The 23,229-nt window shown below is 39.2% G+C and overlaps 1 protein-coding gene across 5 annotated transcripts in view; it reads left to right on the top strand.

The window, feature by feature from the left end:
• The window catches only part of ntrk3b (neurotrophic tyrosine kinase, receptor, type 3b), a 236,105-nt gene that overhangs the window by 93,460 nt on the left and 119,416 nt on the right, over positions 1 to 23,229 (top strand). For all 5 annotated transcript variants that reach the window (XM_026174777.1, XM_026174796.1, XM_026174786.1 and 2 more), the window contains one exon: positions 16,880 to 16,948. In XM_026174777.1, the coding sequence (XP_026030562.1) occupies positions 16,880 to 16,948 (69 nt within the window). The remainder of the gene's footprint in view (positions 1 to 16,879; positions 16,949 to 23,229) is intronic.

Here is a 23,229-nt window from a genome sequence, read left to right as displayed (position 1 = left end):
TCTACCTGTGGCAGTGCTGTCAACCCGCTGGTGGTTCTGTCTCTGCTTGTCTCATTAGATTGATGACAGTTTTCATTACATTACGCAGTCTATATTAACATCTCCTACCCTATCTGGAAAAATAATCAGAATCATGGCTTAAAGGCTTCTTTCTCTTGTGTCTTGGAACGCTGATTCACATCTCTCCCCTGCAATCAGCAGCTTAGATGGATGACTGTGCACAATATTGTCTTGCAATAATTACTGAAAACCCTAAATCTCAACTGATATTGCAGTTTTTCAATGCCTTTACCATAATAGACCTAACCTAACTTAATGGCTTGTTTGGATGCCTTTCATATCCCCTGTTACGTCATATCCTTGTTCATTTACCTGGCTACACATTCACATCAACTAATGTAGAAATGGCACAAAAAAAGTGCTGTTTAGAGATTAGAATCAGTCAAACAATCCGCGTATTCACAGACTAATTTGTTGGTGTTATTATGTTGATAACGGGACTCATAAAAAGCTAGTGAAAAGGCAGGATTAAGCCCTTATTAAAAGTAATCATTCCTCGTCATTCGCAGCTGTTGCTGGAATAAAAGTAACAGATACAGCGGGCTGTTATTAATGTTATGAGTCACCATAAGGCTTTTGTTTGCTGAATAGTTACTGAGCTAAAGATAAGCTCGGCTATTCTCAAATACTGATTTTTCTAGGTAGCAATTTTCCCCATATAAAGGGACAGTTTTTGGGGGTTTTTTCCATGAAAGAACTTGTGTGGATATGATTTTCAGCCAGTCTACGTGGTGGACCCAAGGGAATTTCAGACATCTTTAAACAGATGTGTCTCAAAAGTTAACGACTGGCATGAAATTTTATAAAGACAGCTTTTCAGAGAGGATAAAGCTTGCTGACTTTGGTAAACCACCAAATCAAGCATCATATTAAATTAGAGGAAAAGACTAATAGCACTACTCACATCTGAACATTAAATGAAGGTACGGTCAGCCAGTTGACGTAAAGCAGAAGAAAACAGTTATTTGTACAATAACTCAATCCAAAACCCAATTTTGACTACATACACCTCTTTAATTATCTTTAAATAACATATTCTGTCTTGTTGTTCAAAGTCAAAGTTAATTAACTTTTTCATTTTAAGCTTGAGTGTTTCTTGCTTTGGAGCAATAACTTACTTGTGTGCGTTATAATCATCAAACAACCTTGGTGAAGTATTACCATACATTAAGGCAGAGCCTCGCTCCATTTCTAGCCTTATTGCCAAGCTAACTGTTTTTGGGTGTGTAGACATGATAGTTGAGTCTGTGTTCTCATCCACAAATAATCCCAAGCCAGAAAGCATTGATTAAACCAATATAAAATAAATGCAGTCACTTTTTATTTTGTACTTGTGGTTAGAATATGTTAGCATGGCAACTGAAAGACTAACAATTGCTTTTTTCCCCCTTTTTTCTTTCAGCACAGTGTTTGTTTGTTGGGTTCAGTGATATCCAGAATATCTGCAGTTGTGTTGTGATTACCTGAAACTAGCTGATTGCTGCTTACCTGCTAGACCTATGGTGCACAAAATGTTCCCGCAAGCGTTTTTTTCTGTATTAATATGATGGCTAGCTGCAGGCTGATTTTTCTGCACCACTCTATTTCACATTAGATTGCATATATCTGCTGAAGAGGCTGCCCAGTACAGCCTTAATACAGACTCTGAGCTGCTATTATACATTTGACAAACGGTTGGACTTACTAAAACAGCTGAGAGTTACGTACCTTGTTGAGGGATACATTAATAGTTGTCTCAGTTTGACGTTATTTAACCGGGTCAGATGTGGAGGAGGAATAAACAGGTTTAAAAGCAGATGAGAGGAGCAGTGCAGTGCGATTAGTGCAACACATGCACACATATACCCCAACCAGAGGATTTTTCTGAGATTAAAGAATCAACTATTTTTATCCCTCTTCCCCAGAGCCATCCTTACCTATGTTTGATGCAGATTTGGGGTGAATAATATTCTCGATTATAATGAAGTGGTGGCTGTTTGAAGTTTCTCTCTGGCTGTTTTGATGAAATGAATTCCATACGGTACCTCCAACACATTTTATGGGACTCACTCCCTTGCTTTGTATTTTCAATGATTGAACTGCCTAAGGAGGGAGATTTTAAGCCCATTCATTCTGCTTCTTTTATCAGTAATGCTATACAAGTGCTGTCTCACTGAAGCACAGGCGACACTACATCATGGAATGAATTCTTCTTTTTCATGAATGATTTACAGGAACTTCATGCTAGATTGGTAGTAGACCACTCTGTGATGTTTTGAAAATACAGAAAATTTATACCAAGACTAAGATTTTACCTGATACTTTTGGAAATATCATAAGCTAGAGTAGCTCAAAAGAGGATAGCCAGTACATAAAACTTTTACCAGCTATGACAGGTGAATGTTTTCTTCTGAGTTTGCCCCCAAAAGCTTCTCTGGGGACTCTGAACTGTGGCTGCACTCTGCTGCTTCTAGTGCAAAGACTATACTACACGAACTGAATGTTTGTGTGTATGCATGTGTGTGTACATCTTCGTGAGGACACAAAATTGGCATTCTACTATACTTGTGGGGACCAACACTCACTTATAGGACAAAATGCCCATCTCCACCAGCTTTGAAGGTGTTTTTCAGGCTCAAAATGTGGTTTTAGTGTCAGGGTTACAATTAGGTTATGGTTAGGTTTAGGTGTTTTTGATGGGTGGGGTTGAGGTAAGCTGGTGTGCCCTATTGTGTTAAATAGATGTCCTCACTAAGATATTAAAACAAGTATATTTTCTGTGTGTGTGTGTGTGTGTGTGTGTGTGTGTGTGTGTGTGTGTGTGTGTGTGTGTGTGTGTGTGTGTGGAGACAGGATGGAGAGGCAGGGTGGGATTCAGAGGGCTGGGGTAAAAAAACAGACCGCATTAGCGTTGTGCAAATGATTCTATTTTAATTACATCCCACATTTTGGCATTAATAAATCATTACCTCATTGATTTTGGGACATTTGGGTAATTACTGTAAACAAATGAGACAGTCACTGAGTAGCCTGTCAGCTTCTGCATTGCTTTTTACAATGACATGTTGAGTCAAAAAGCAAACAAAGTTAAAGGTTTATTTAAAGGGTAAAAGAACATTTTAGGGAACTTTAGGGAAATCAAAAAAAAAAACAAAAAAAAACAAATGAGCGTCCTCCTTTCTTTACATTATTGTTTACAATAATGTTACCACTGTATGGTAAACCAGTGTTTTTAAAAAATACCACACTTTTCTGATGTCTACAAAATTCAGCTATTAAGGTATTCAAGCATCTCTAATTTTAAGCATTTGGGATTTGGGTCTTGCTGGATCAAGATTTAAATACACAAATATTTATGTAGCTTTTTTCTTGGTCACTCTCTTATCCGCAAGAGGTCACCACAGCAGATGGATCCCCATATTTAATGTGGCATAGATTTTTGTGCCGGATGTCCTTTCTGATGCAAACCTCCCCAGGGATTTATTTCTCTTCCAACCCGGGGATCTTTTGGATATTAAGTATGAAAATAGTCTTTTATAAAGTCAGCGAGGATGAAGACTACTGTTTCTTGTCTTGTCTCCTATGCTCCCCCATTTCTCTTTCCCCTCACTCTCTCAGCCATTTGTCTGGGATGACTGCCTAAGCCTCCCTGTTTCTTCCTGTTAAAAGGGTGTTTGTCCTCCCCACTTTTGACTGGTGCTTGCCCGAAGATAATCATCTGATTTTTGAGGGTTTTCTGAATTGAATTGAATTTAAAATGCAAGTCAAATATAACCAGCAGAGAAGAATTTAAAAAATTAATTTGAAAAAAATATTTTATTAATCACTGAGTCATGAAAAGTATTTGCATGAGTATGCTGCATTCAGTCTGGGTCAAGTGATTTTCACAGTTTACTAAGAATCACAGCAGCTCATTTGACTAGTAAAACCTGCATTCACTGCTGTTTTTCTCTGTGTGTGTGTGTGTGTGTGTGTGTGTGTGTGCGTGCGTGCGTGCGTGCGTGCGTGCGTGCGTGCGCGCGCGTTACTTCGGTCAAGATAGCAATCTGTTTATCAGATTGTGGTGGGCTGAACCATGTTTAAGAGTTACTAAATGGGTTTTATACTTAGCGATAAATCTGCAGTGCACCTTAAAGGTGTGATGTCAGTGCGCCCCAGGGTGGCTGTGGCTACAATGTAGCTTGCCATCACCAGTGTGTGAATGTGTGCGTGAATGGGTGGATGACTGGATATGTAAAGCGCTTTGGGGTCCTTAGGGACTAGTAAAGCGCTATATAAATACAGGCCATTTACCATTTAGTATCATTTATATCCTTTTAACATGTCTAATCTTATTTATTGTACTATTTAGTCTCCATTTTGTACAAACGCCGCATTTTGTTTTTCTAATCTCAGCAACACCTTTGTAAGTGTGACCATCATCAATGATGTGACCTTTTATTTTGTAGAGGTTTTATCACAGATGTGTCTGAAAAGGTTCTTTGAAGAACTGTTGCTCTCAAAGAGTCTGCAAGAAAACTCATCTTCATGTGGTACTTCAAGGCGTACATATGCAACATGCATTCATATGAGAACATGAGTTCTTTGAAATATCGACACTCCTAAAAGCATAAGCAGGAAGGTTTTCTGTTGAGGTGAGCTGAAGCCTTGGAGTGATGGTTTCACTGAAATTGTCCAAGGACTGCATGTACAAGTGGGGGGGGGGGGAAACATTTTCTAGGAGGAACTCTGGGAAAAAGAAAAGAATGAGGAGAGAAATCTCACATATTTTGGTACTATCTTCATATTCTGAATTTGTGGGGCATTTTGGCAATATAATTTGTAATTTTACATCAGATTTACTTGTTTCTCTTGGATATAAAACCACAGTTGCCCCCAGTTCTCTTCCTACTATGTAGTGAGGTAATAAGAAAGACATTGTTTCATGGATTGATATTCCTGACTGAGATAGGTACTGCATCAAGTATAAGAAGCATAACACAAGCTGATTCTGACCTATAGTATCTTTGTACCTCTCTCACAAAGCTGCTAGTTATATTAGCAAGAACATGACACAAAAAAACTCTCCAGGAAGTCAAACAAGTGGCTCAGTACAGCAATTCAATCGAACTACAGAGTAACCAGTAATAATTCAATACAGAATACAGAGAGCTAACGAAACCACAAACAAGCAGATACAGAAACACACCAAGGCTGCAAGTGACCACCAGCCTGTGATGCTCAAAGACAATAAGTATCAACTAGTAAGTGATTACAGATAGAACAGGCACAGAGGCAAGCCTGCTCACATTAAACCATAGCTGCCACGACTTGACAGATTAGTTGCACTTTTAAAACTAGGTGCACAGTTTGCTGCACCTTGATCAGACTGAGCCATGTTCCAGTCAGTCATGGTACTGTGCTGGATGAAGAATGAGGACTGGAGCACAGAACGGGACCGCTGGTCCGATCTATGAGGATGACAAGCTACATGGCAGATGAGCATGGCATAAAACAGAGTCAAATTAGGATAACAAGGAAAAAGGGGGGTATGTGGTTGCTATGAGCTGATACAGTAACATATAAACCACAATAGAAACCAGGACCACAGCCATGTTCTTGTATTCCAACAAAACCCTACGGGCACCCACACAGGGACTCTCTCAAAGGGTCATAAATGTTCTTCTTGTAATGGCCTGCCTTTCTAGCAGCTTCTCATGGCTAGTTAGCTATGTGCTCACCCACCCACTCCTGTGCTGCCTTTTTAAAATATCTCAGGAGGGAAGCTTGTAGCAGATTTTGAGAATGTAGTTAAACAGACAGTATGGCAGTGTGAAGGTAGAGTAAAGGGCCATCACATCACAAGGGAAGCCAGGAATAAAATATTCACTCTGTGCATTGGAAATTCATTGTTCCAGCTGGTAGATTCAACCATTATAAAACAACATTATGTGATTTAATCTTGTAAGAGACAAACTGTAGCCACAGAGATGAAGGGGAGAGATGGGTGGGGGAAGTTAGACACAAAACATACTGATTTCATTCATTGTGACTTCCATTTAGGGCTCATAATCTGTGATATTAACCACTTTCATTTGCACAAAAATCTAATGAAAAAATCTAATTATGATGGTGCAATAACAACACTGTAAACAGGATCCATCCATCCATCCATTTTCTTAACTACTGATTAAGTTCAGGGTCGTGGCAGCTCCGGAAACCTGTTTGAGTTTTCATATGACTTCAGCATACACCCTGAACAGAATGGATATAAATATAGGAATTAAAGAAGTGCCAACAGATTTACATTAGAGTAGCACATTTAAAGCTTTTTATCCCAAAAATGTGCTGTTTAAAGATAAAAAGCTTGTTAGAGATTGGAGTCTTATTGTAAAACTGCTACACATATGACCCAGTGTATTAGTTGATGCTTGTTTCCAGTCGACCACAACACCAAAAACATTACACTTTCAGACAGAAGTACAAATTGCTAATGAGCTGATTTAAAAAATAATAATAAAAAGTAGAAGGAATAGCATAAAAATTATCGATCCGTGATCGTCTAGTCAATGAGCAGGCAGTTCTGACTACAGTATTACAGTGATGGGGGTAAATAATAACTGGATAATAACAAAAGCACAAAATTCCAGCCTGAATGTAGATAAGAATGTAGCTTAATATAGCTAAGATACATAATATATGCTATGGTGGGACATGCATATAAACCTACATTAAGTACCCCATTACAGGATGCATTCAGCGAGACTGCATGTAGTATATTTAAACTGGGATGAACCTGTGGATCGTGAAATGCATAGTGTTACACCAAGTGACCTGAAAGACGTGAAATAAGTTCTGAGCATTATCAGGTGGAGGCATGCACCTGGCTGGAAAGGCGTAGATTTATGCACAGTTTATAAAGTTGTCTGTTCCTCTGTGGAGCTGACTTTTTATCAGTGACCTTCCAGATATAGGATATTGTTTGGGGTTGCAGTAAGTTGAACATTAGCAAACTAGGGAAATTATTTACTTCAAGGAGTAGCTCAAGTGATGTGCAGAAATGAATTCTTAGGCAGTGGATCAACATAGGAAATACAGCAGAATAATGAAGGTGTCTCCAGGTAAAGAGGGTGTTTTGTCCTGGATTAAATAAAAGTTAAAGTGGAACAGGTTTGAATTTATGTATTTCATGTAATGTTGTAGTTGCCTTTTAAGTAATCTGGAGGCTAATGTTCTGATACTGTAGCAAACACTTCAGAGAAGAGATAACCTAGGTTAAAATGCTTCCACCTTTACATTTTTCACTTTCATAAACTACATATGGCTGCTGTCAAACTTAGTCCACTTTTTTCTTTTGCTTTTTTCCTAAAATGTCAGCATCTCAGCACTGAGGAAAACTACTTGTCTTTAAGATTGACACCCATGATATTTCAAAGCTAGACATCAAATTTTGGAAAGTGGTTTTTTTTTTTTTTTTTGCAATTACAGTCATTAGTCATAAAATAAAGAGCTCTCAGACATTTTAAGAAAATATTGAAAATATTTTTATGATTAACATAATGCTGTAAAAAGGAACAGTTGCAAAAGGAAGCAATTAGTATGTTTTGCTGTAGCAAAAATTAGCAGCTTCTCTTCAGCGTGACAGATGATGACTAGATTCCATCATGTCCGTTCTGCTGATCCATTGCGACATCTCGCTCAGTAGCTGTCTGGTTCTCCTCCGCGTGGTCCTGAATGTCAATCCACTGAGCTCCCCCACACTCAGACAGTAGCTACCAGTAATGCCGCACTAATTAGCCAACCCTCTCAAGTGGCCAAGCCCTCCCAGTGGCATCCGTGCCAAACAGAATTATTAAAGAAGAGGGAGGAGGAGCTGCATCTCCTCTGCAGAGGAGCAAAACATCCAGTTTTAGTTTAGCATTCACTTCGTCACCCTGTGGCTGGGTGAGCCAAGGCTGTCATCAATATTAACACCTAGATACATCCGTCGCTGTAATACATTTTTTTTTCTCCTTTACCCCAACCTAATGAAAATTTCATGTGAATCACATAATTATAATTCCTTATTCAAATGAGCGCTGTCTAAGTAGTGGAGATGATTTGTGGCTCAGTGACTAAAAGCTGTTGTGTGGATGCTGATGCTGTTTTACAGTTTAGTCAGTGCAAGTCTGCGTGCATGTGAGTGTATAGTATATACTGTGTATGTGGTTGTGTGTGTTGGGAGGTGGTATGGTATAGCCTTCTAGGCCTGGTAACTAAGCTGCTTAGTTTATAAATAGATTAATTTTCTACATCGCTAATTTTTTAATTTAATAATCACTCCCTCCTCCACTCTGCAGCTCTTGGCCTTCCTCACCTCCTGTCTTTTGGCATTCCCTTGTCTTTGATGGCTTCTTTTCTGATTTGTTTATATATTTATTAATTCATTTACTACCCCCTCCCAATCCAATTTTAGCTGACATTTCTTGTCGAGATGCGAAGGATGACCTTTGAAAACAGAACACTTCCTGGCGGAGATGTGAAGGAGGTCTCACTCTGTGCTCAGAAGGCACTCCTCCTCTCCTCCTTTCTACTTAATGTATGCAAGCATAGAACAACTAAAACATATTTGTCACTTAATTGAAAGGCTCATGAGTATTAATAGTTAAAACATGAGTTGCTTTCCACTGATTATTTAGTTGTCACATTGTAGTTCCATATATAAAAATAAATGAATAAATTGCATCTCCGCTCACACTTTGTCATTATGAATTACATTTTAATCAAAGAAGAGTAATGGTGACAAATAATTTAATTTCTTTGCTGCGAGTCTGTTAAATATACACCTACATGGAGATATTTATCTTAGCTTAAAATAAAGACTGCAAACAGGGAAACATTTAGTCTGGCTCACCCACAAAACAGAAAGAAAAAGCACCCTACCAGCGTCACTAAAGCCTTCCAATCTTCTCACATTCTTACACTTGTTTATCTAAGCTAACAGTCAAGCATATACAGTGGGGCAAAAAAGTATTTAGTCAGCCACCGATTGTGCAAGTTCCCCCACCTAAAATGATGACAGAGGTCAGTAATTTGCACCAGAGGTACACTTCAACTGTGAGAGACAGAATGTGAAAAAAAAATCCATGAATTCACATGGTAGGATTTGTAAAGAATTTATTCGTAAATCAGGGTGGAAAATAAGTATTTGGTCAATAACAAAAATACAACTCAATACTTTGTAACATAACCTTTGTTGGCAATAACAGAGGTCAAACGTTTACTATAGGTCTTTACCAGGTTTGCACACACAGTAGCTGGTATTTTGGCCCATTCCTCCATGCAGATCTTCTCGAGAGCAGTGATGTTTTGGGGCTGTCGCCGAGCAACACGGACTTTCAACTCCCGCCACAGATTTTCTATGGGGTCGAGGTCTAGAGACTGGCTAGGCCACTCCAGGACTTTCAAATGCTTCTTACGGAGCCACTCCTTTGTTGCCCGGGCGGTGTGTTTTGGATCATTGTCATGTTGGAAGACCCAGCCTCGTTTCATCTTCAAAGTTCTCACTGATGGAAGGAGGTTTTGGCTCAAAATCTCACGATACATGGCCCCATTCATTCTGTCCTTAACACGGATCAGTCGTCCTGTCCCCTTGGCAGAAAAACAGCCCCATAGCATGATGTTTCCACCCCCATGCTTCACAGTAGGTATGGTGTTCTTGGGATGCAACTCAGTATTCTTCTTCCTCCAAACACGACGAGTTGAGTTTATACCAAAAAGTTCTACTTTGGTTTCATCTGACCACATGACATTCTCCCAATCCTCTGCTGTATCATCCATGTGCTCTCTGGCAAACTTCAGACGGGCCTGGACATGCACTGGCTTCAGCAGCGGAACACGTCTGGCACTGCGGGATTTGATTCCCTGCCGTTGTAGTGTGTTACTGATGGTGACCTTTGTTACTTTGGTCCCAGCTCTCTGCAGGTCATTCACCAGGTCCCCCCGTGTGGTTCTGGGATCTTTGCTCACCGTTCTCATGATCATTTTGACCCCACGGGATGAGATCTTGCGTGGAGCCCCAGATCGTGGGAGATTATCAGTGGTCTTGTATGTCTTCCATTTTCTGATGATTGCTCCCACAGTTGATTTTTTCACACCAAGCTGCTTGCCTATTGTAGATTCACTCTTCCCAGTCTGGTGCACGTCTACAATACTTTTCCTGGTGTCCTTCGAAAGCTCTTTGGTCTTGGCCATGGCGGAGTTTGGAGTCTGACTGTTTAAGGCTGTGGACAGGTGTCTTTTATACAGATGATGAGTTCAAACAGGTGCCATTCATACAGGTAACGAGTGGGGGACAGAAAAGCGTCTTACAGAAGACGTTACAGGTCTGTGAGAGCCAGAGATTTTCCTTGTTTGAGGTGACCAAATACTTATTTTCCACCCTGATTTACGAATAAATTCTTTACAAATCCTACCATGTGAATTCATGGATTTTTTTTTCACATTCTGTCTCTCACAGTTGAAGTGTACCTCTGGTGCAAATTACTGACCTCTGTCATCATTTTAAGTGGGGGAACTTGCACAATCGGTGGCTGACTAAATACTTTTTTGCCCCACTGTAGACTTACCACACAGTTCTGTCAATATCTCAAAAAAACCTCGTCAAAAATAACTTTACTTTCATAGCTTAATAGCTTCAGTCTTGTTTCTGTATATCTAAATGAACTATCCATGTGGTGGTTAGTGGTGGTGAACACCATGGAGCTGAATCAGAGAAGCTGCTCAGCTGCCTGACCAGTAAATGGTGCCACAGAAGGTGGTCAAGATTATCCAAAAAAAAAAAAAGACAAAACTTTGGTGCCTTCAAAAGTGTCGAGTTGGCAGCCAATCACAGAGTCAGTCTACTCTCCCTGTGGAACACAGCAAAGTACATTATGTTCCCCACAACTGAGTGATAGAAAATCTCCACCACTAAAGAAATGGAGCCTGCTCATCCTGTTCTTATACACAGCCTCTGTGTTGGTCTTCCAGTTTAACTTGTTGTCAATATCCTGTCCCAGAATGGACACGTGTAGCCATTCTTTTCCACCTGAAGTTAGTAATGGAAGTAAAAAAATAAGGTTTAAAGACATCCATATATTATGACTTAAACTGCTGTTTATAATAGAGTATAATAGAGTTATGAGCAAAAACATACCTGAGGTTTTAAATTGTAGAAGTCATAAATGGCCCAACATTGTCATTGTAGTTAGTAAAATAATTTATTCACTGGGTTGATATTACTAAAGAAAGAAAATGCAGCTTTTCATAGCATATTACTGTAACAAAATTCTGCAAATGGAGCAATTTTATATATTTTTAGAAAAGTATTTTTCAAAAATTTAATGCATGAAATTGGATCTTTGCTAGTGCTGTCTGCCCTCTAGGGCTAAGGGTGGGTATTTCATGACATGTTGCATTACAATGATTAATTTTTCCATTTAGGGTAGCATATAAAATAAGCAACAAAATCTTATACTGTGCTTTGGTGTAGGTCTATTTTGAGTCTGAAATCTTTGCTTGTTTGGAGCTCTCAGGTCTAATGTATTTAGATTATAAGGCCTTTGGTCTGATGTATGGCTGATGTAGTTTGTCAATTGACATGTACCTTTTTGGAGATCTGTGGTCTAAACATGTGTCTATTTCGGGATGTGTGATTTGATGCTGGTGTTGAGCAGCCCTGCTCTGCATCAACTAATGAGCTGCTGTTTGCTCGCCCACCTTTTGCCTCTCTCTCCCTGTCTGTCTCTCTCCCCCTCTCTCTCTTTCTCATTCTCCCATAATGTATTCTTTCAGTGCATAATACAACCCCTTTGGGAACACAGGTTTCCTTTTGGAGATGAAATTTCATGCAGCATCTTTACATATTCTGCCACACATCTCCTCTATTTAGAGCATTCACATCAGCGTACATTTCAAGTGTGTTTAACCAATACGTGTGAGTGTGTTTATGCAGATGTAAAAATTTCTTAAATCTGCAAGTGTGTGTGTGTTTGCATGTGTGATTGCATGTGTGATATCACAGGAAATAAGTCAGACCTGCAACATCCTTAGCTCCCTGTTGCTATAGCGACACGTCTGGATACAGGAGCATCTAATGTCTTCCATACAAATTAACATATTAGACTGTGTGTGAGTGTGTATGTGTGTGTGTGAGAGAGAGAGAGAGAATATTAAAACTGCATACTCTATTGTGTGTATTTGGCACTTTTTATTTATTATTTTATTTGTTTTATTATGTTATTTAAATTATATATCACACTGTTTATACAATTTCCATGTTTTTTTAGACACATTCTAATAATGGTCTTATGCTCTGTAATACAATCCTGATGTTACTGATATATGTAGAAAACTGTTCATTTAAAAATTTTTACTAATTAGGTATCCATATTTTGATAAACAACCTGTTATCTATTTGCTGAATTATATTTTGAGTTGCTCCTTTAAGGTTCAGTATATGTATCATAAATTACATCATGTCATTTCCTGTGACTGAATAAATCATTTCTTCCTCCTCTTATAGATGCTCTTACTTTTATATCAGTTCAAAGCAGCAATAATGTGCAGAATATATGAGTCACTGAGCGAGTGTTGCTCTGAAACTACAGCAAAGAAAACAATGATCAGATAAAATGATTCTCTCATGATGTAATAGAGCACTTTGATGCTTCATATACAGCTAATAGGATTCAATGTTGTACACTGCTTTATGATAAACGGCTATTTTAAAACCCTTACAGAGAGGTTATATGATTTAATAAATGTATTCATAGATGCCTGATGTTCATATTTAAACTAATTCAAGGTTCTGGTCAAATCACTTGTAAGTCTCTGGTTGTTTGCTATTGAATTTAATGGCTTCCTAAGCCGGAGGGTTTCCTTAAGTCAATTGAATTATTTGACTTGAAAGCGGTCAACTTACTTTTATTGAGTTGGCTGAGCCCTGAAGCTCCACTCAGCCAGGGCTGGTCCCTTTTCTTTGTCAATAGTACTTTGCCTTATTTTCATCCATTAATACAGGCATGTGGATTCTCATTGCAATTAGGCTGTTTAATTTTGTCTTACTAAAATGTGGCTTTGTTATTTAAAGAAAATACTCCGACCTCTTTGGTTCTTTGGACACTTGCAGATCCATTTTTAAATGAATAAATGTGTTTTCCCCATTAATACACTCAGCAACCTGTAATGACAAAGTGAAAATGTGTTTTGTTTGGGTTTTTGTTTTTGTACATTTATACTTACTGAAAACTTCTCATATTCAGTATTTGGCACTTCAGTTTGTAATAAGGTGAACTGGAAATCAGACCTCAAAGCGCTGTATCTGGTGAACGCCTTATCATCTAGCTAATACAATTCTAATGGTAAAGTATGGCAGTTGCTGTTTTAGTTGGGGGTTGCTGTTGGGGTGCCTCTCAGAACCAGGAACAGGGAGTTGGTCAGAACTGTAGAAGATGAATACCCCTTCAGACTGAAATTGATTGACACTGTCCACCCCCAAAATAACACACACACATCATTTGCTCTAGCTGTTTTTATACTCTATAGTTATGTGTCAAAGCAACTTTTAGAAATGGGTTCTCCCATAAACTTGACAAAATTGTGTAAGTTGAATTTTGTGGGCGATCGTGGCTCGTGGCTCAAGAGTTGGGAGTTCGCCTTGTAATTGGAAGGTTGCCGGTTCGAGCCCCGGCTTGGACAGTCTCGGTCGTTGTGTCCTTGGGCAAGACACTTCACCCGTTGCCTACTGGTGGTGGTCAGAGGGCCCGGTGGCGCCAGTGTCCGGCAGCCTCGCCTCTGTTAGTGCGCCCCAGGGTGGCTGTGGCTACAATGTAGCTTGCCGTGAATGTGTGGGTGAATGACTGGATGTGTAAAGCGCTTTGAGGTCTTTAGGGACTAGTAAAAGTGCTATACAAATACAGGCCATTTGCCATTTTGTAACTTGTTTTGACATTGCAAAACATTTTATTTACCGTAATTGTCGGGCTATAAGCCGCTACTTTTTGCACAAGCTTTGAACCCTGCGGCTTTTAGTCAGGTGCGGCTTTTCTATGGATTGTCCATGATTTTTGTCATATCGTAAGACGATTTGTTTTGTGTGTTCCGCTGTTGTACGGCACTACGTTGCCTGGCGGAAGGATCGGGGTTCAAGAGTGGTATGTTAGTCACATGTCCGTCCGCCAGGCAACGTAGTGCCGTACGAAGTAGCGCGAAAAACAAACTTCAAAATAGCGCTACGCATTCAGCGGGAGGCGTGGATGATGAGCGGTGATAAACTTGCAAGTTATGCCCAAAAAAGCAAGTTATGCCCAACTCCACCGGTGGATTCTGACAGCGTGGAAAAGTGTGAAAACATCCACGATCACCAACGGATTTTGAAGGGCTGGACTGCTGCATGATGGAGAGGAGGACACCGCCACGGCCCTTCTGAGGGTGTTCGACTCTGACACTGACAATGAGGATTTCTTTGGTTTTGAAAGTGACAACGAAGGAGAGAAGCGGAGAGTGGATGACGAAGCCATCCTGAGCCTGTTTGTATCCGACACTGGAGAAGAGGACTTTGGTGGTTTTAGTGCGCAGGAAGAAGAGAAAGATGGTGAACGACTGACTTTTCTTCTTGTTAAAGCTGTGTCACTGCACCTGAGCCTAAAAGGTAGTCCGAATCTATTTTTCTGGTGTGCTGTAGGCTACTGTTATGTACTACATGTGCAAATATGTACCCATAACTTGTTTTTCAAAATATTAATAAAAGTGATGTCTCCAAACTAGAGATGGCACGATACCACTTTTTTATGTCCGATACCGATACCGATATCATAAATTTGGATATCTGCCGATACCGATATGAATCCGATATAGTGTTTTTTAATCAACAAAACTGTTTTTTAAAATATCTTGCTGCATTTTGCAAGTCTGCAAGTTCATACTCAAGTTTAAAACAACAACTACACTAAAGCTATTCTGTTATACCTGTATACAAAAAAAATATTTCATAGTTCAGCAATACTGATCAATCTAATAAACTTAAACCTACACCATCCTCCCTATTCTGGTATTTTAAAGAGTACTTTAAAATATTAAGCAACCTAACTAATAGGGTTCCAACTCCCAGCAACAACAAAAAGAAATAAATAAAAAATAAGGAACCACCCCTCACGCACCACCTCATGATGCTTAATCGACGTAATCAACCTTAATTTGATGCAGTGTGAAAAAAAATGCACAGAAATCAATTATTTTTCAAGAAATATTAAATAGATTCAACATCTTTCTTCAACAAAATTGCAGACTGCACAGATGGTACCTTCCCAAAGTAAAAAGTACTATAGCTTACTAGGGTATATATTAGACTTAATAGTCACTATATACAGTAATTGATTTCTATTCATTTTACATCAAATTAAAACTTTGGGTGTCAGATAATTATTTATTAAAAGCTAGACATTTTAAATGAGAATAAGAAAGAAAAGTATGTCTTTGTGCCCCCTTTTCCCTGTTCATGCCCTATCGGCCCCCCTGGCTAAACTTTGCTAGATCCGCCCCTGCACAGTTACCAGCGTCAGCTACGTAGAAAAAGATCCTAGTGTAGAAAGTAATATTAAATACATTCTAACAACAGCTGATCAAGCTTAAACGTTCTGCTGTTGTTCAGCCGCTGGTTTCCTCTTTCTGGTGCAAAGTGGGCCAAAAACAAACAAGAGACACGGACTCGCGACAGAAAAGCCGATCAGCTGATCATTTAAGCAGTTTCACGATTGAAGTAGCAGCCGGAGAGCGAGAGGCAGTCGCTTGTTAAGCTTAACGTGGGAATGCTTTACAAACATTCAGAGATGGACTTACACACTTGCTTTACTTCTCTCGGGATAACTTTGTCGGAGATGAAATGCCAGGTTGCTAGCGAAGCTCCACATGCTATCCAGACCACCGACAGGTCCGGCATGCCACAGCTGCTCTATCACGTGATGCATACTGCTCCGACTGCTAACGTTCTGAGGTGAGTTACGGCGTGTTGCAAGTTTTGTGAGGTGCTTTCGTGATATTTAATGGATCGGATTACATTTTTTATTTTTCTCCGATATCCGATCCAGTAATTTAGGTCAGTATCGGACCGATACCGATACGTAATATCGGATCGGTCCATCTCTACTCCAAACAGCCATCTCTTTCCTGACAATTCCCTTTGTGCATATTCTCTTACATATGATAAGTCAACATTGAAACACCTGCGGCTTTTAGTCAGGTGCGGCTAATGTATGTACAAAACAGGATTTTCCCCTGATTTTAGCTTGTGCAGCTAATATTTAGGTGCGCTTTGTAGTCCGGGAAATACGGTATATAGAAACAAAAAAAAAGCATTCTGTTTTTTCCTAACATTAACTGAATCCAAAGCCTGTAGAGTCATTGCTGCCACTATGTCTCCTTCTGTGTATTCAGGTAAGGTTCTGAATGCTTAAATAAGGGATTTAAACATTTCGGTCTTAAATTATAAATTTGCAAACATCTATAAAGGCATAAACTTGTGCTTATAGTTCATTGCTTCTAGATTGATGGGGAAATGCCAGTTTTATCTGTTTAAAAATAAATCTAGAACATTGCAAAAAAAAAAAAAAAAAAAAAAAACCCAAAGAGACTAAAAGTTTCCCTTTAGCTTAAAAGGGGGAGAAAAATGTCAAAATGACCCCACAAAGCTTTGCCATTGGGTTTCTGGAACTAAAAGACCTCGGAAATGGAACAGAAGAAATTGTACAAAAGCAGAACAAACATGACATCAAGGAAGGGACCTAAAATAATTCACATAAAATAACTCGATTTAACATTCCTTTTGTTTTTCTTTCTTCCACAGAAACTTGTCAAAGAATCCTCTCACCACTCTGTCATGGCAGCTCTTCCAGCACCTCCAACTCCAAGAGCTGTAAGTCTCGTCTGATCTGTCTCGCTGCCTTTTGTTTGTATTTTATTACAGCACTTTATCACTGCTCCCTACGTACTATCAGCCTCAATACAAATTGTCTTCACCGCATACCATTATAATTCCTGTCTTTGTTGTACAAAACCTCTAATTTGTCGGAGCGCATGCAGAAGACTGGCCCTATAGGCACTATAGTGGCACTGTGATCTTATAAGTCATTTGTTGACTTAATTAACGTGCACAAAGGAAATTTAATGGCCTGGTAGGAGAAGGGAATCTCACCCCGTTTCCTTGTTTGTTATGAATATTTTAGTGATCATTGTGTTTATGAAATGAGTTTGCTCTTTCACCACCAGGGAGAACATTGCGATGTGGACCCGCTTGTAATTTACACATCATTACGCCTGTCAGCGCTGTCCATCATATGAACCTTAGCTGCTCCCCGAACGCTTGCGCTCCTCATATGTGCCTCCTGGCATATAAAACTGTGGTATAGCAGGATGTGATACAAGGCTATTTCAAGCAGGCCTCCTTATTGTGCTATTTTCAGAGGTAGAAGCAGAGCAGGCCCACAGAGAGCACGACACAATGCTGATCTCTGGTCGTACACTGCAAACAGCAGAGCAGAGGGATAACCCTACAAACATGTTGTAGGCTTGCATTTTGGACATTTAGCTTCAAACGTAACCCTCACACTTGCAGGACTCACCAATATTACGGAGAGATGTTTTTTGTTCTGTGTAGGAAGCAGCTCACACCATACCCTATAACAGAGCTACACAAGTGTCGTCTCACTGTGGGCCCGCATTGGAGGCAGATGGGTCTCTGAATCCCTCTTTGTGCCTGTTATTGGGTTGTGAATTTTATTCCTGACTGAAAATGGCAATTCTTCACATTTGTTGTCTTACCAGCTGTCCAGTTCTCAATCTAGTTTGGCATTTGGCTCATCTTATTATTCATACAGGGTCTAACTTATATATAAAATATCTTTTCCAAAGTTTTTTCACAATTTTCCTCTTCCAGATCACAGCGTAAAATATAGCTTTACAAATGATTATTAAAGGCCTTGAAAGCCTGGGATCCCACATGAGCAGTATTTTTTGTCTTTTTCACGAGAGATTTCTCTATTTGTGTTTTTCTCTCTATGTCAACTCATCATTTTTTAACCTTGGCTTTATTTATTCATGAATGCATTATGTTCTAAAGAAATCCTTAAAAAGCAAAGTTAAGTCAAAATCTCTGGGGCTTTAAGTAAGCATATTCAATAACTGGAATAGCCCTTTTTTAAGAAGTTGCATACTATTGTAAATCTGTAGCATTGTTCTGCCAGAAAAGGTTGGCTGAGATTAAGTTATTTGGCGCCGTCTGGTTGAGGTGTTTCTGGCATGTCCAATTAGGGTCACAATCAAGAGATTACATCTCTTGGCTGGCTTGGGAACGCTGTGGTGTGGCCAGTGAGTGGGGAAACGGTCCGGGCATCTCTTATTAGACGCTGCCCCTCCGACCCAGACCCAGATATGCATGCATGCACGGCTGCATGGATGGATGCATGAATTATGAGAGATTTTCACTGAAAAATCTTTTCTCCAGTCGCACAGGCTGCAAAAAAATTTAACAACACATAGTTTAACTAGACCAATACTGAATATATAGAAACATGCATAAGATTCATCTGCAAAGAAACTAATAGCCAAAACTGCAGAATAAATCTTATTTCTCTTTTTGCCATAAATAACAAACAGCAGCACAGCAACAGCACATAATGCATTTTTTGTATTAATATATTATACATTGTAGCTTTAATTTCACACACAAGATCCAGAACTTTTTCCCTAAGTAAACACTGAAGGCTGCAGTGTAATTCAACAATTAAATGACCTGAAATCACAATGTAAATCACACAAAGCAGAGTAAAATAGTAAGCTCAGTTTCTTCCTGAACCAAATCACTGTTACAGCTCACAGGGCACGATTTGCTCTGATGTGCAATCCTATTTCTTCTTAAGCAACCATTCTAGATGCGTACAAATGGTGCCTTTGTTTTCCTACATGAAAAGCAGGGCCAGGGTGATGCCCGTGTTTCTACTGAATGCTGATGAGGAGTGAGGGCTTATGTCTATTCCATTTTGTGTGTTTAGTTAAGAGGTGTCAGTCGAAGTGGCGTGGCGGCACAGACGTGGGTCGAGGCGTTATGCAAAAAGGAAACCATGTGGAATCAGGCCTTGCTAATAGGAAATGAGTCACTCTATCATGAGCTGGCGACGTGTCCCTGACATCATTACTCTCTTTACCGTGTCTGTATGGTCACCCGAAACCAAATTGGCTTGGAAAGTGCCAATCATTCAATCATGCCAAATGAATCCTGCTCACCGGACAGCTATTGCCTTTAATTATTAGAATATTTCAAAATGCAGTATCAATGATAAATGCCCACCCGTGTTGCTCAACCACACTGATATTATGTAAATAGAGGAAGATCAAACCGGCTGAAATAATTTCCGTTTTATGTGACGAAAGGAGAGCGTGGCCCTTTGCCACGACGGTGTCGCTAAACCGTGTTATCTCAGTCACTCTAGGCACTGTTATTGTAATTATATTTCATTCTTTTTTTAACAATGAAAGTGAACCAATTTCAAAGCTGCAACACAGTGGTGACAGTGACCTGCAATGAATAGGAAATGTGCAAATGGTTTAATTTAAGCCTGGAAGTCCTTTACAAGCTTTAAAATAACAGCGTCTCTGTTGGTTAATTCATTGTATGTATCATTACTGCTACTTAAAGCATTGCTCTAATTGCTTTCACAAGTTGTTGTGAATGAGAATAAAGGGGGGAAATGATGCGTACCACATGGCACGTGCAAATAACAGTTTTTTTAAAAAAGAATTTAATTAATACAGATCAAACGCTGACCAGGAAGATGATACAAAAAAAACGATAAAAGTACTCACTGACAACACCATTAAGCAACACACAGTTTCATCAAAGGAGCACTGATTGGTCAAGTTTGGAATTAAACGCTGCATTTCCTGCTTCTGAGTGCTGCTTTACACATAATTAAACTGGTGTAAAGCATGTTTCCGTCAGTAGAAAGTGGTGCGCAACAGCTGCTTTAACATGGAGGCATGACTCCTGTTAACCTCAAACACCCTCTACATTTTCAGTAGCTTGCTGTGGTTCAGATACGTTGAACCTGCACCTCATTCACCAAATATTACAGTGGATCCATTACAACGAGACAACATTGAAGAGGGTGAAGGAGTTGTTATCATTCAATGTGTTTACTCTTATCAAACACTTCTTATCAAGCCCACTAACGTGTAACTCTAAAACAGTTACTTTGTTTTGCAGGTTGGTTGCACAGATATTTCACACTCCTTGCAATATCTTAATATCAGTAACAATGGCAATACTATCAGGGAAATCTCAATAATCTCAAGTCTTTTGTGACTCCTGTGAAAGGCTTCAACATCACATTGAAGCCATACAATGGATGTCTGCTGTGTGCTGCCTCTGGATGAGACACAGATAATCGGCTCTGCCTTTTTGTCTGTGTGCCCTTTAGCCAAAGGACTGGAGCTACTGCGATGTGGTGCAAACCCAGCCAATCATAAGCCATACAACGGCTGCAAATATTCTTCTTCTTTAGCAACTGACGCGATCTGCCTGAGGCAACGCGCCTCTCGAATCCCTTTATTCTGTTAGCGGCTCTTTAATCCCAACTCTCAGGGAAGCAGCGGCCGACGCAAAGTCAAACATTCAAACCTCTCGCTGCAAAATGGAATTTTCTTTGAGTATGTGTGAAGTATGAATGGATCAAACTGGTAATCTTGTGATATGGCTGCCAGGTGATTAGAAAGAATTAAATGCCGAATTTCCAAGAGCAGCATGACAGGTAAATTGCTAAAGTTTAACCTTCGTTTTATTAGGACCTAGTTGCACTCAGGACAGACTTACTTAAATGCATGACATTTACATGGACTTTTCAGAAACATCAAAGACTGACTCACATGAGGGTAAAGGAGTATTAAAATGTTAAATGTGGTGGAAAAGACTTGACTGGGGGCAGCAGTGGCCTAGACTTTCAAGAGGTCACCACATGCTCTGAAACTCAGACTGCTGGGTACAATCTGTGCAGAGGGAAGAAAACGTGTCAAGTTGTCAACACAGATCTTTGTGAAAGCAGCCACGAGTAAAAATTTAAAATACAAGGCCTTTCCCTTTTAAAACAATACCTCTGAACTACTGGTGGGGCATAGAGACACTTAACACTTGGCTGAAAAAGCTCTGTCACACCAGATGATGTCTTTACTGTTGTAGGGTCATCTTTTAGTTTGGCTTAATCTCTTAGTTTGACACAGGACAGCTGGAGGAAATTTACTGTATCGCCTGTAGCACGCTTTGTATGCTTACATACATCAAAACCAGTTTAGGTTCTGTGGATCTATTGTGCTTTTTCCGTATTTTCCATCATATTCTGTTACAATGGCCAAAGTTTAAAAAATGAGAAGAGCATATGTACAAGTTATGCCTGTGAGCCAAATCTCCTTTTTCATACTATAATAACTTGGTTTCTGAGATTTATTTTTTCTACACTTGGCTCTGTGTGATGTTATTGAGAGGGGATATCAGGTACACCAATCTGGCTTTGAGCAGCAAGCCCTACACTAGTCAACCTCCTGTTAGGGAGAAGCAGCCAATCTCAAGATAGTTGGCTTAACCAACTATCTTGCCGATTTGCAACAGTTAAAAACTAACAACCTGATTACCCCACATACATATTTTATGAGTTTTTTTTACTCAGAAGTAACACTGCAGGACTTGGTTGTGCATTAGCAACAAAAAGTTTCATTTGAGCCTGAGAGGGTTAAAGGCAGGTTGGCCTTAAAGGGAAGGAAACTAAAATGATTAACGTTGTTTCAGATGGTGCAGTTCCTCAATTCAACCAATCAATTCCCAGTATGTTAATAAAATGATGAATAAAAGTGAAAAATATGAATTATTTTGAGCTGTGAAATATGCAAATCTCCTCTAGTAAAGTCCAAGAATAAAAAATATGGATCTGAATGAGCATAACTGGCCCGCTTAAACATTTAAACAGTCATACCAAGCTCACGAGTGTGCGTTTACACCTGTGTAATAATTACCCTGCCCCACATACAGTGAAGAAAACTGTCAGATACATGAATACCTAAAAACTGAAAGCCCAACCGCTTTTACATGGCATAGAATTTATACAATTAAAATGTGAGTAATTGTAATGGTATACAGGAAACAATCCCATGGCAGCATGACAGAAGCTCTCACTTGACGCGATTGCTCTGACTTTAGGTATGACTGTGTGATAGATTCATATAAAATGCACTTTGCATTTGTGGTAGTATAAATAGTTGTTTCAATGTATACTGATTATCTGTATGTTTACTTTCCACCATATCTGTGATGATGCACTTAAGGTATTTAGAGAAGTTTGATTAAAGCCAGTAAGTTAAAATTGAATTAAAAGCTAAATACATAATATTAAAGGTTCCCATCAGATGTTTGGTAATAGATGAACATGTTCTGCTTTGAATCATATTTTGTGTCTAAGTTAAAATTGTTTAGATGGATTCACCCTCAGTGAAACATCTGTGTATCAGTACACAAATATGAAAATATACATGGTGCAATTTTTAATATTAGAGTTGGGAAAGTTCTGAGGATATCTGAATAAGGCATGATGTCACAAATCGTGTTTTCAGGGTCACACCTCAAGCTCAGGTTTTAAGAGAATCATGTAAAGATTTTCAGTTGAGGAATCTGAAAACAGCTAGTATCAAAGTCTGCTCATTCACCAGTCTGTGTGTCTAAAAAATTCACAAGAAGCAGAAAAGACCAAAACCTGTTTCTGAATTTCAGGAGAATGTAACAAACAGCAAAATAGTAGAGCCCAAACCAAACCCCTTAAAACTGGTGCTGCTAAATTGAGGTGCTGTATTTTTAGAGTCATCAGCCTATTTTCAATGAAATTTGAAAAATCAGATATTCCTTGAAATGATAAAGCATCGTGATTCAAGGGGTATAAACTATTCCAGGATACCAGTAACTCTGCAACAATAGTTCCTTAATTATAATCAAATGTGCACAAAAATAAAACAATCATTTCCTGCCTTTTCACCATAGGGGCACGCACTTGTTAAATCACAGTTTTCACTTTAAACTGAGTCAAACAAACAAAATGCTTCTAAGCTTTTAGTCGTTTTTAGTAACATTGAGGTTCAATGTTAAGGGTTTAATTTATTTCTGAT

Source organism: Astatotilapia calliptera, chromosome 1, assembly GCF_900246225.1.
Source record: "Astatotilapia calliptera chromosome 1, fAstCal1.2, whole genome shotgun sequence".
Classification (NCBI taxonomy): Eukaryota; Metazoa; Chordata; class Actinopteri; order Cichliformes; family Cichlidae; genus Astatotilapia; species Astatotilapia calliptera.
Note: the sequence above shows the minus strand (reverse complement) of the source record. Positions and strands in the feature narration are given on the sequence as shown.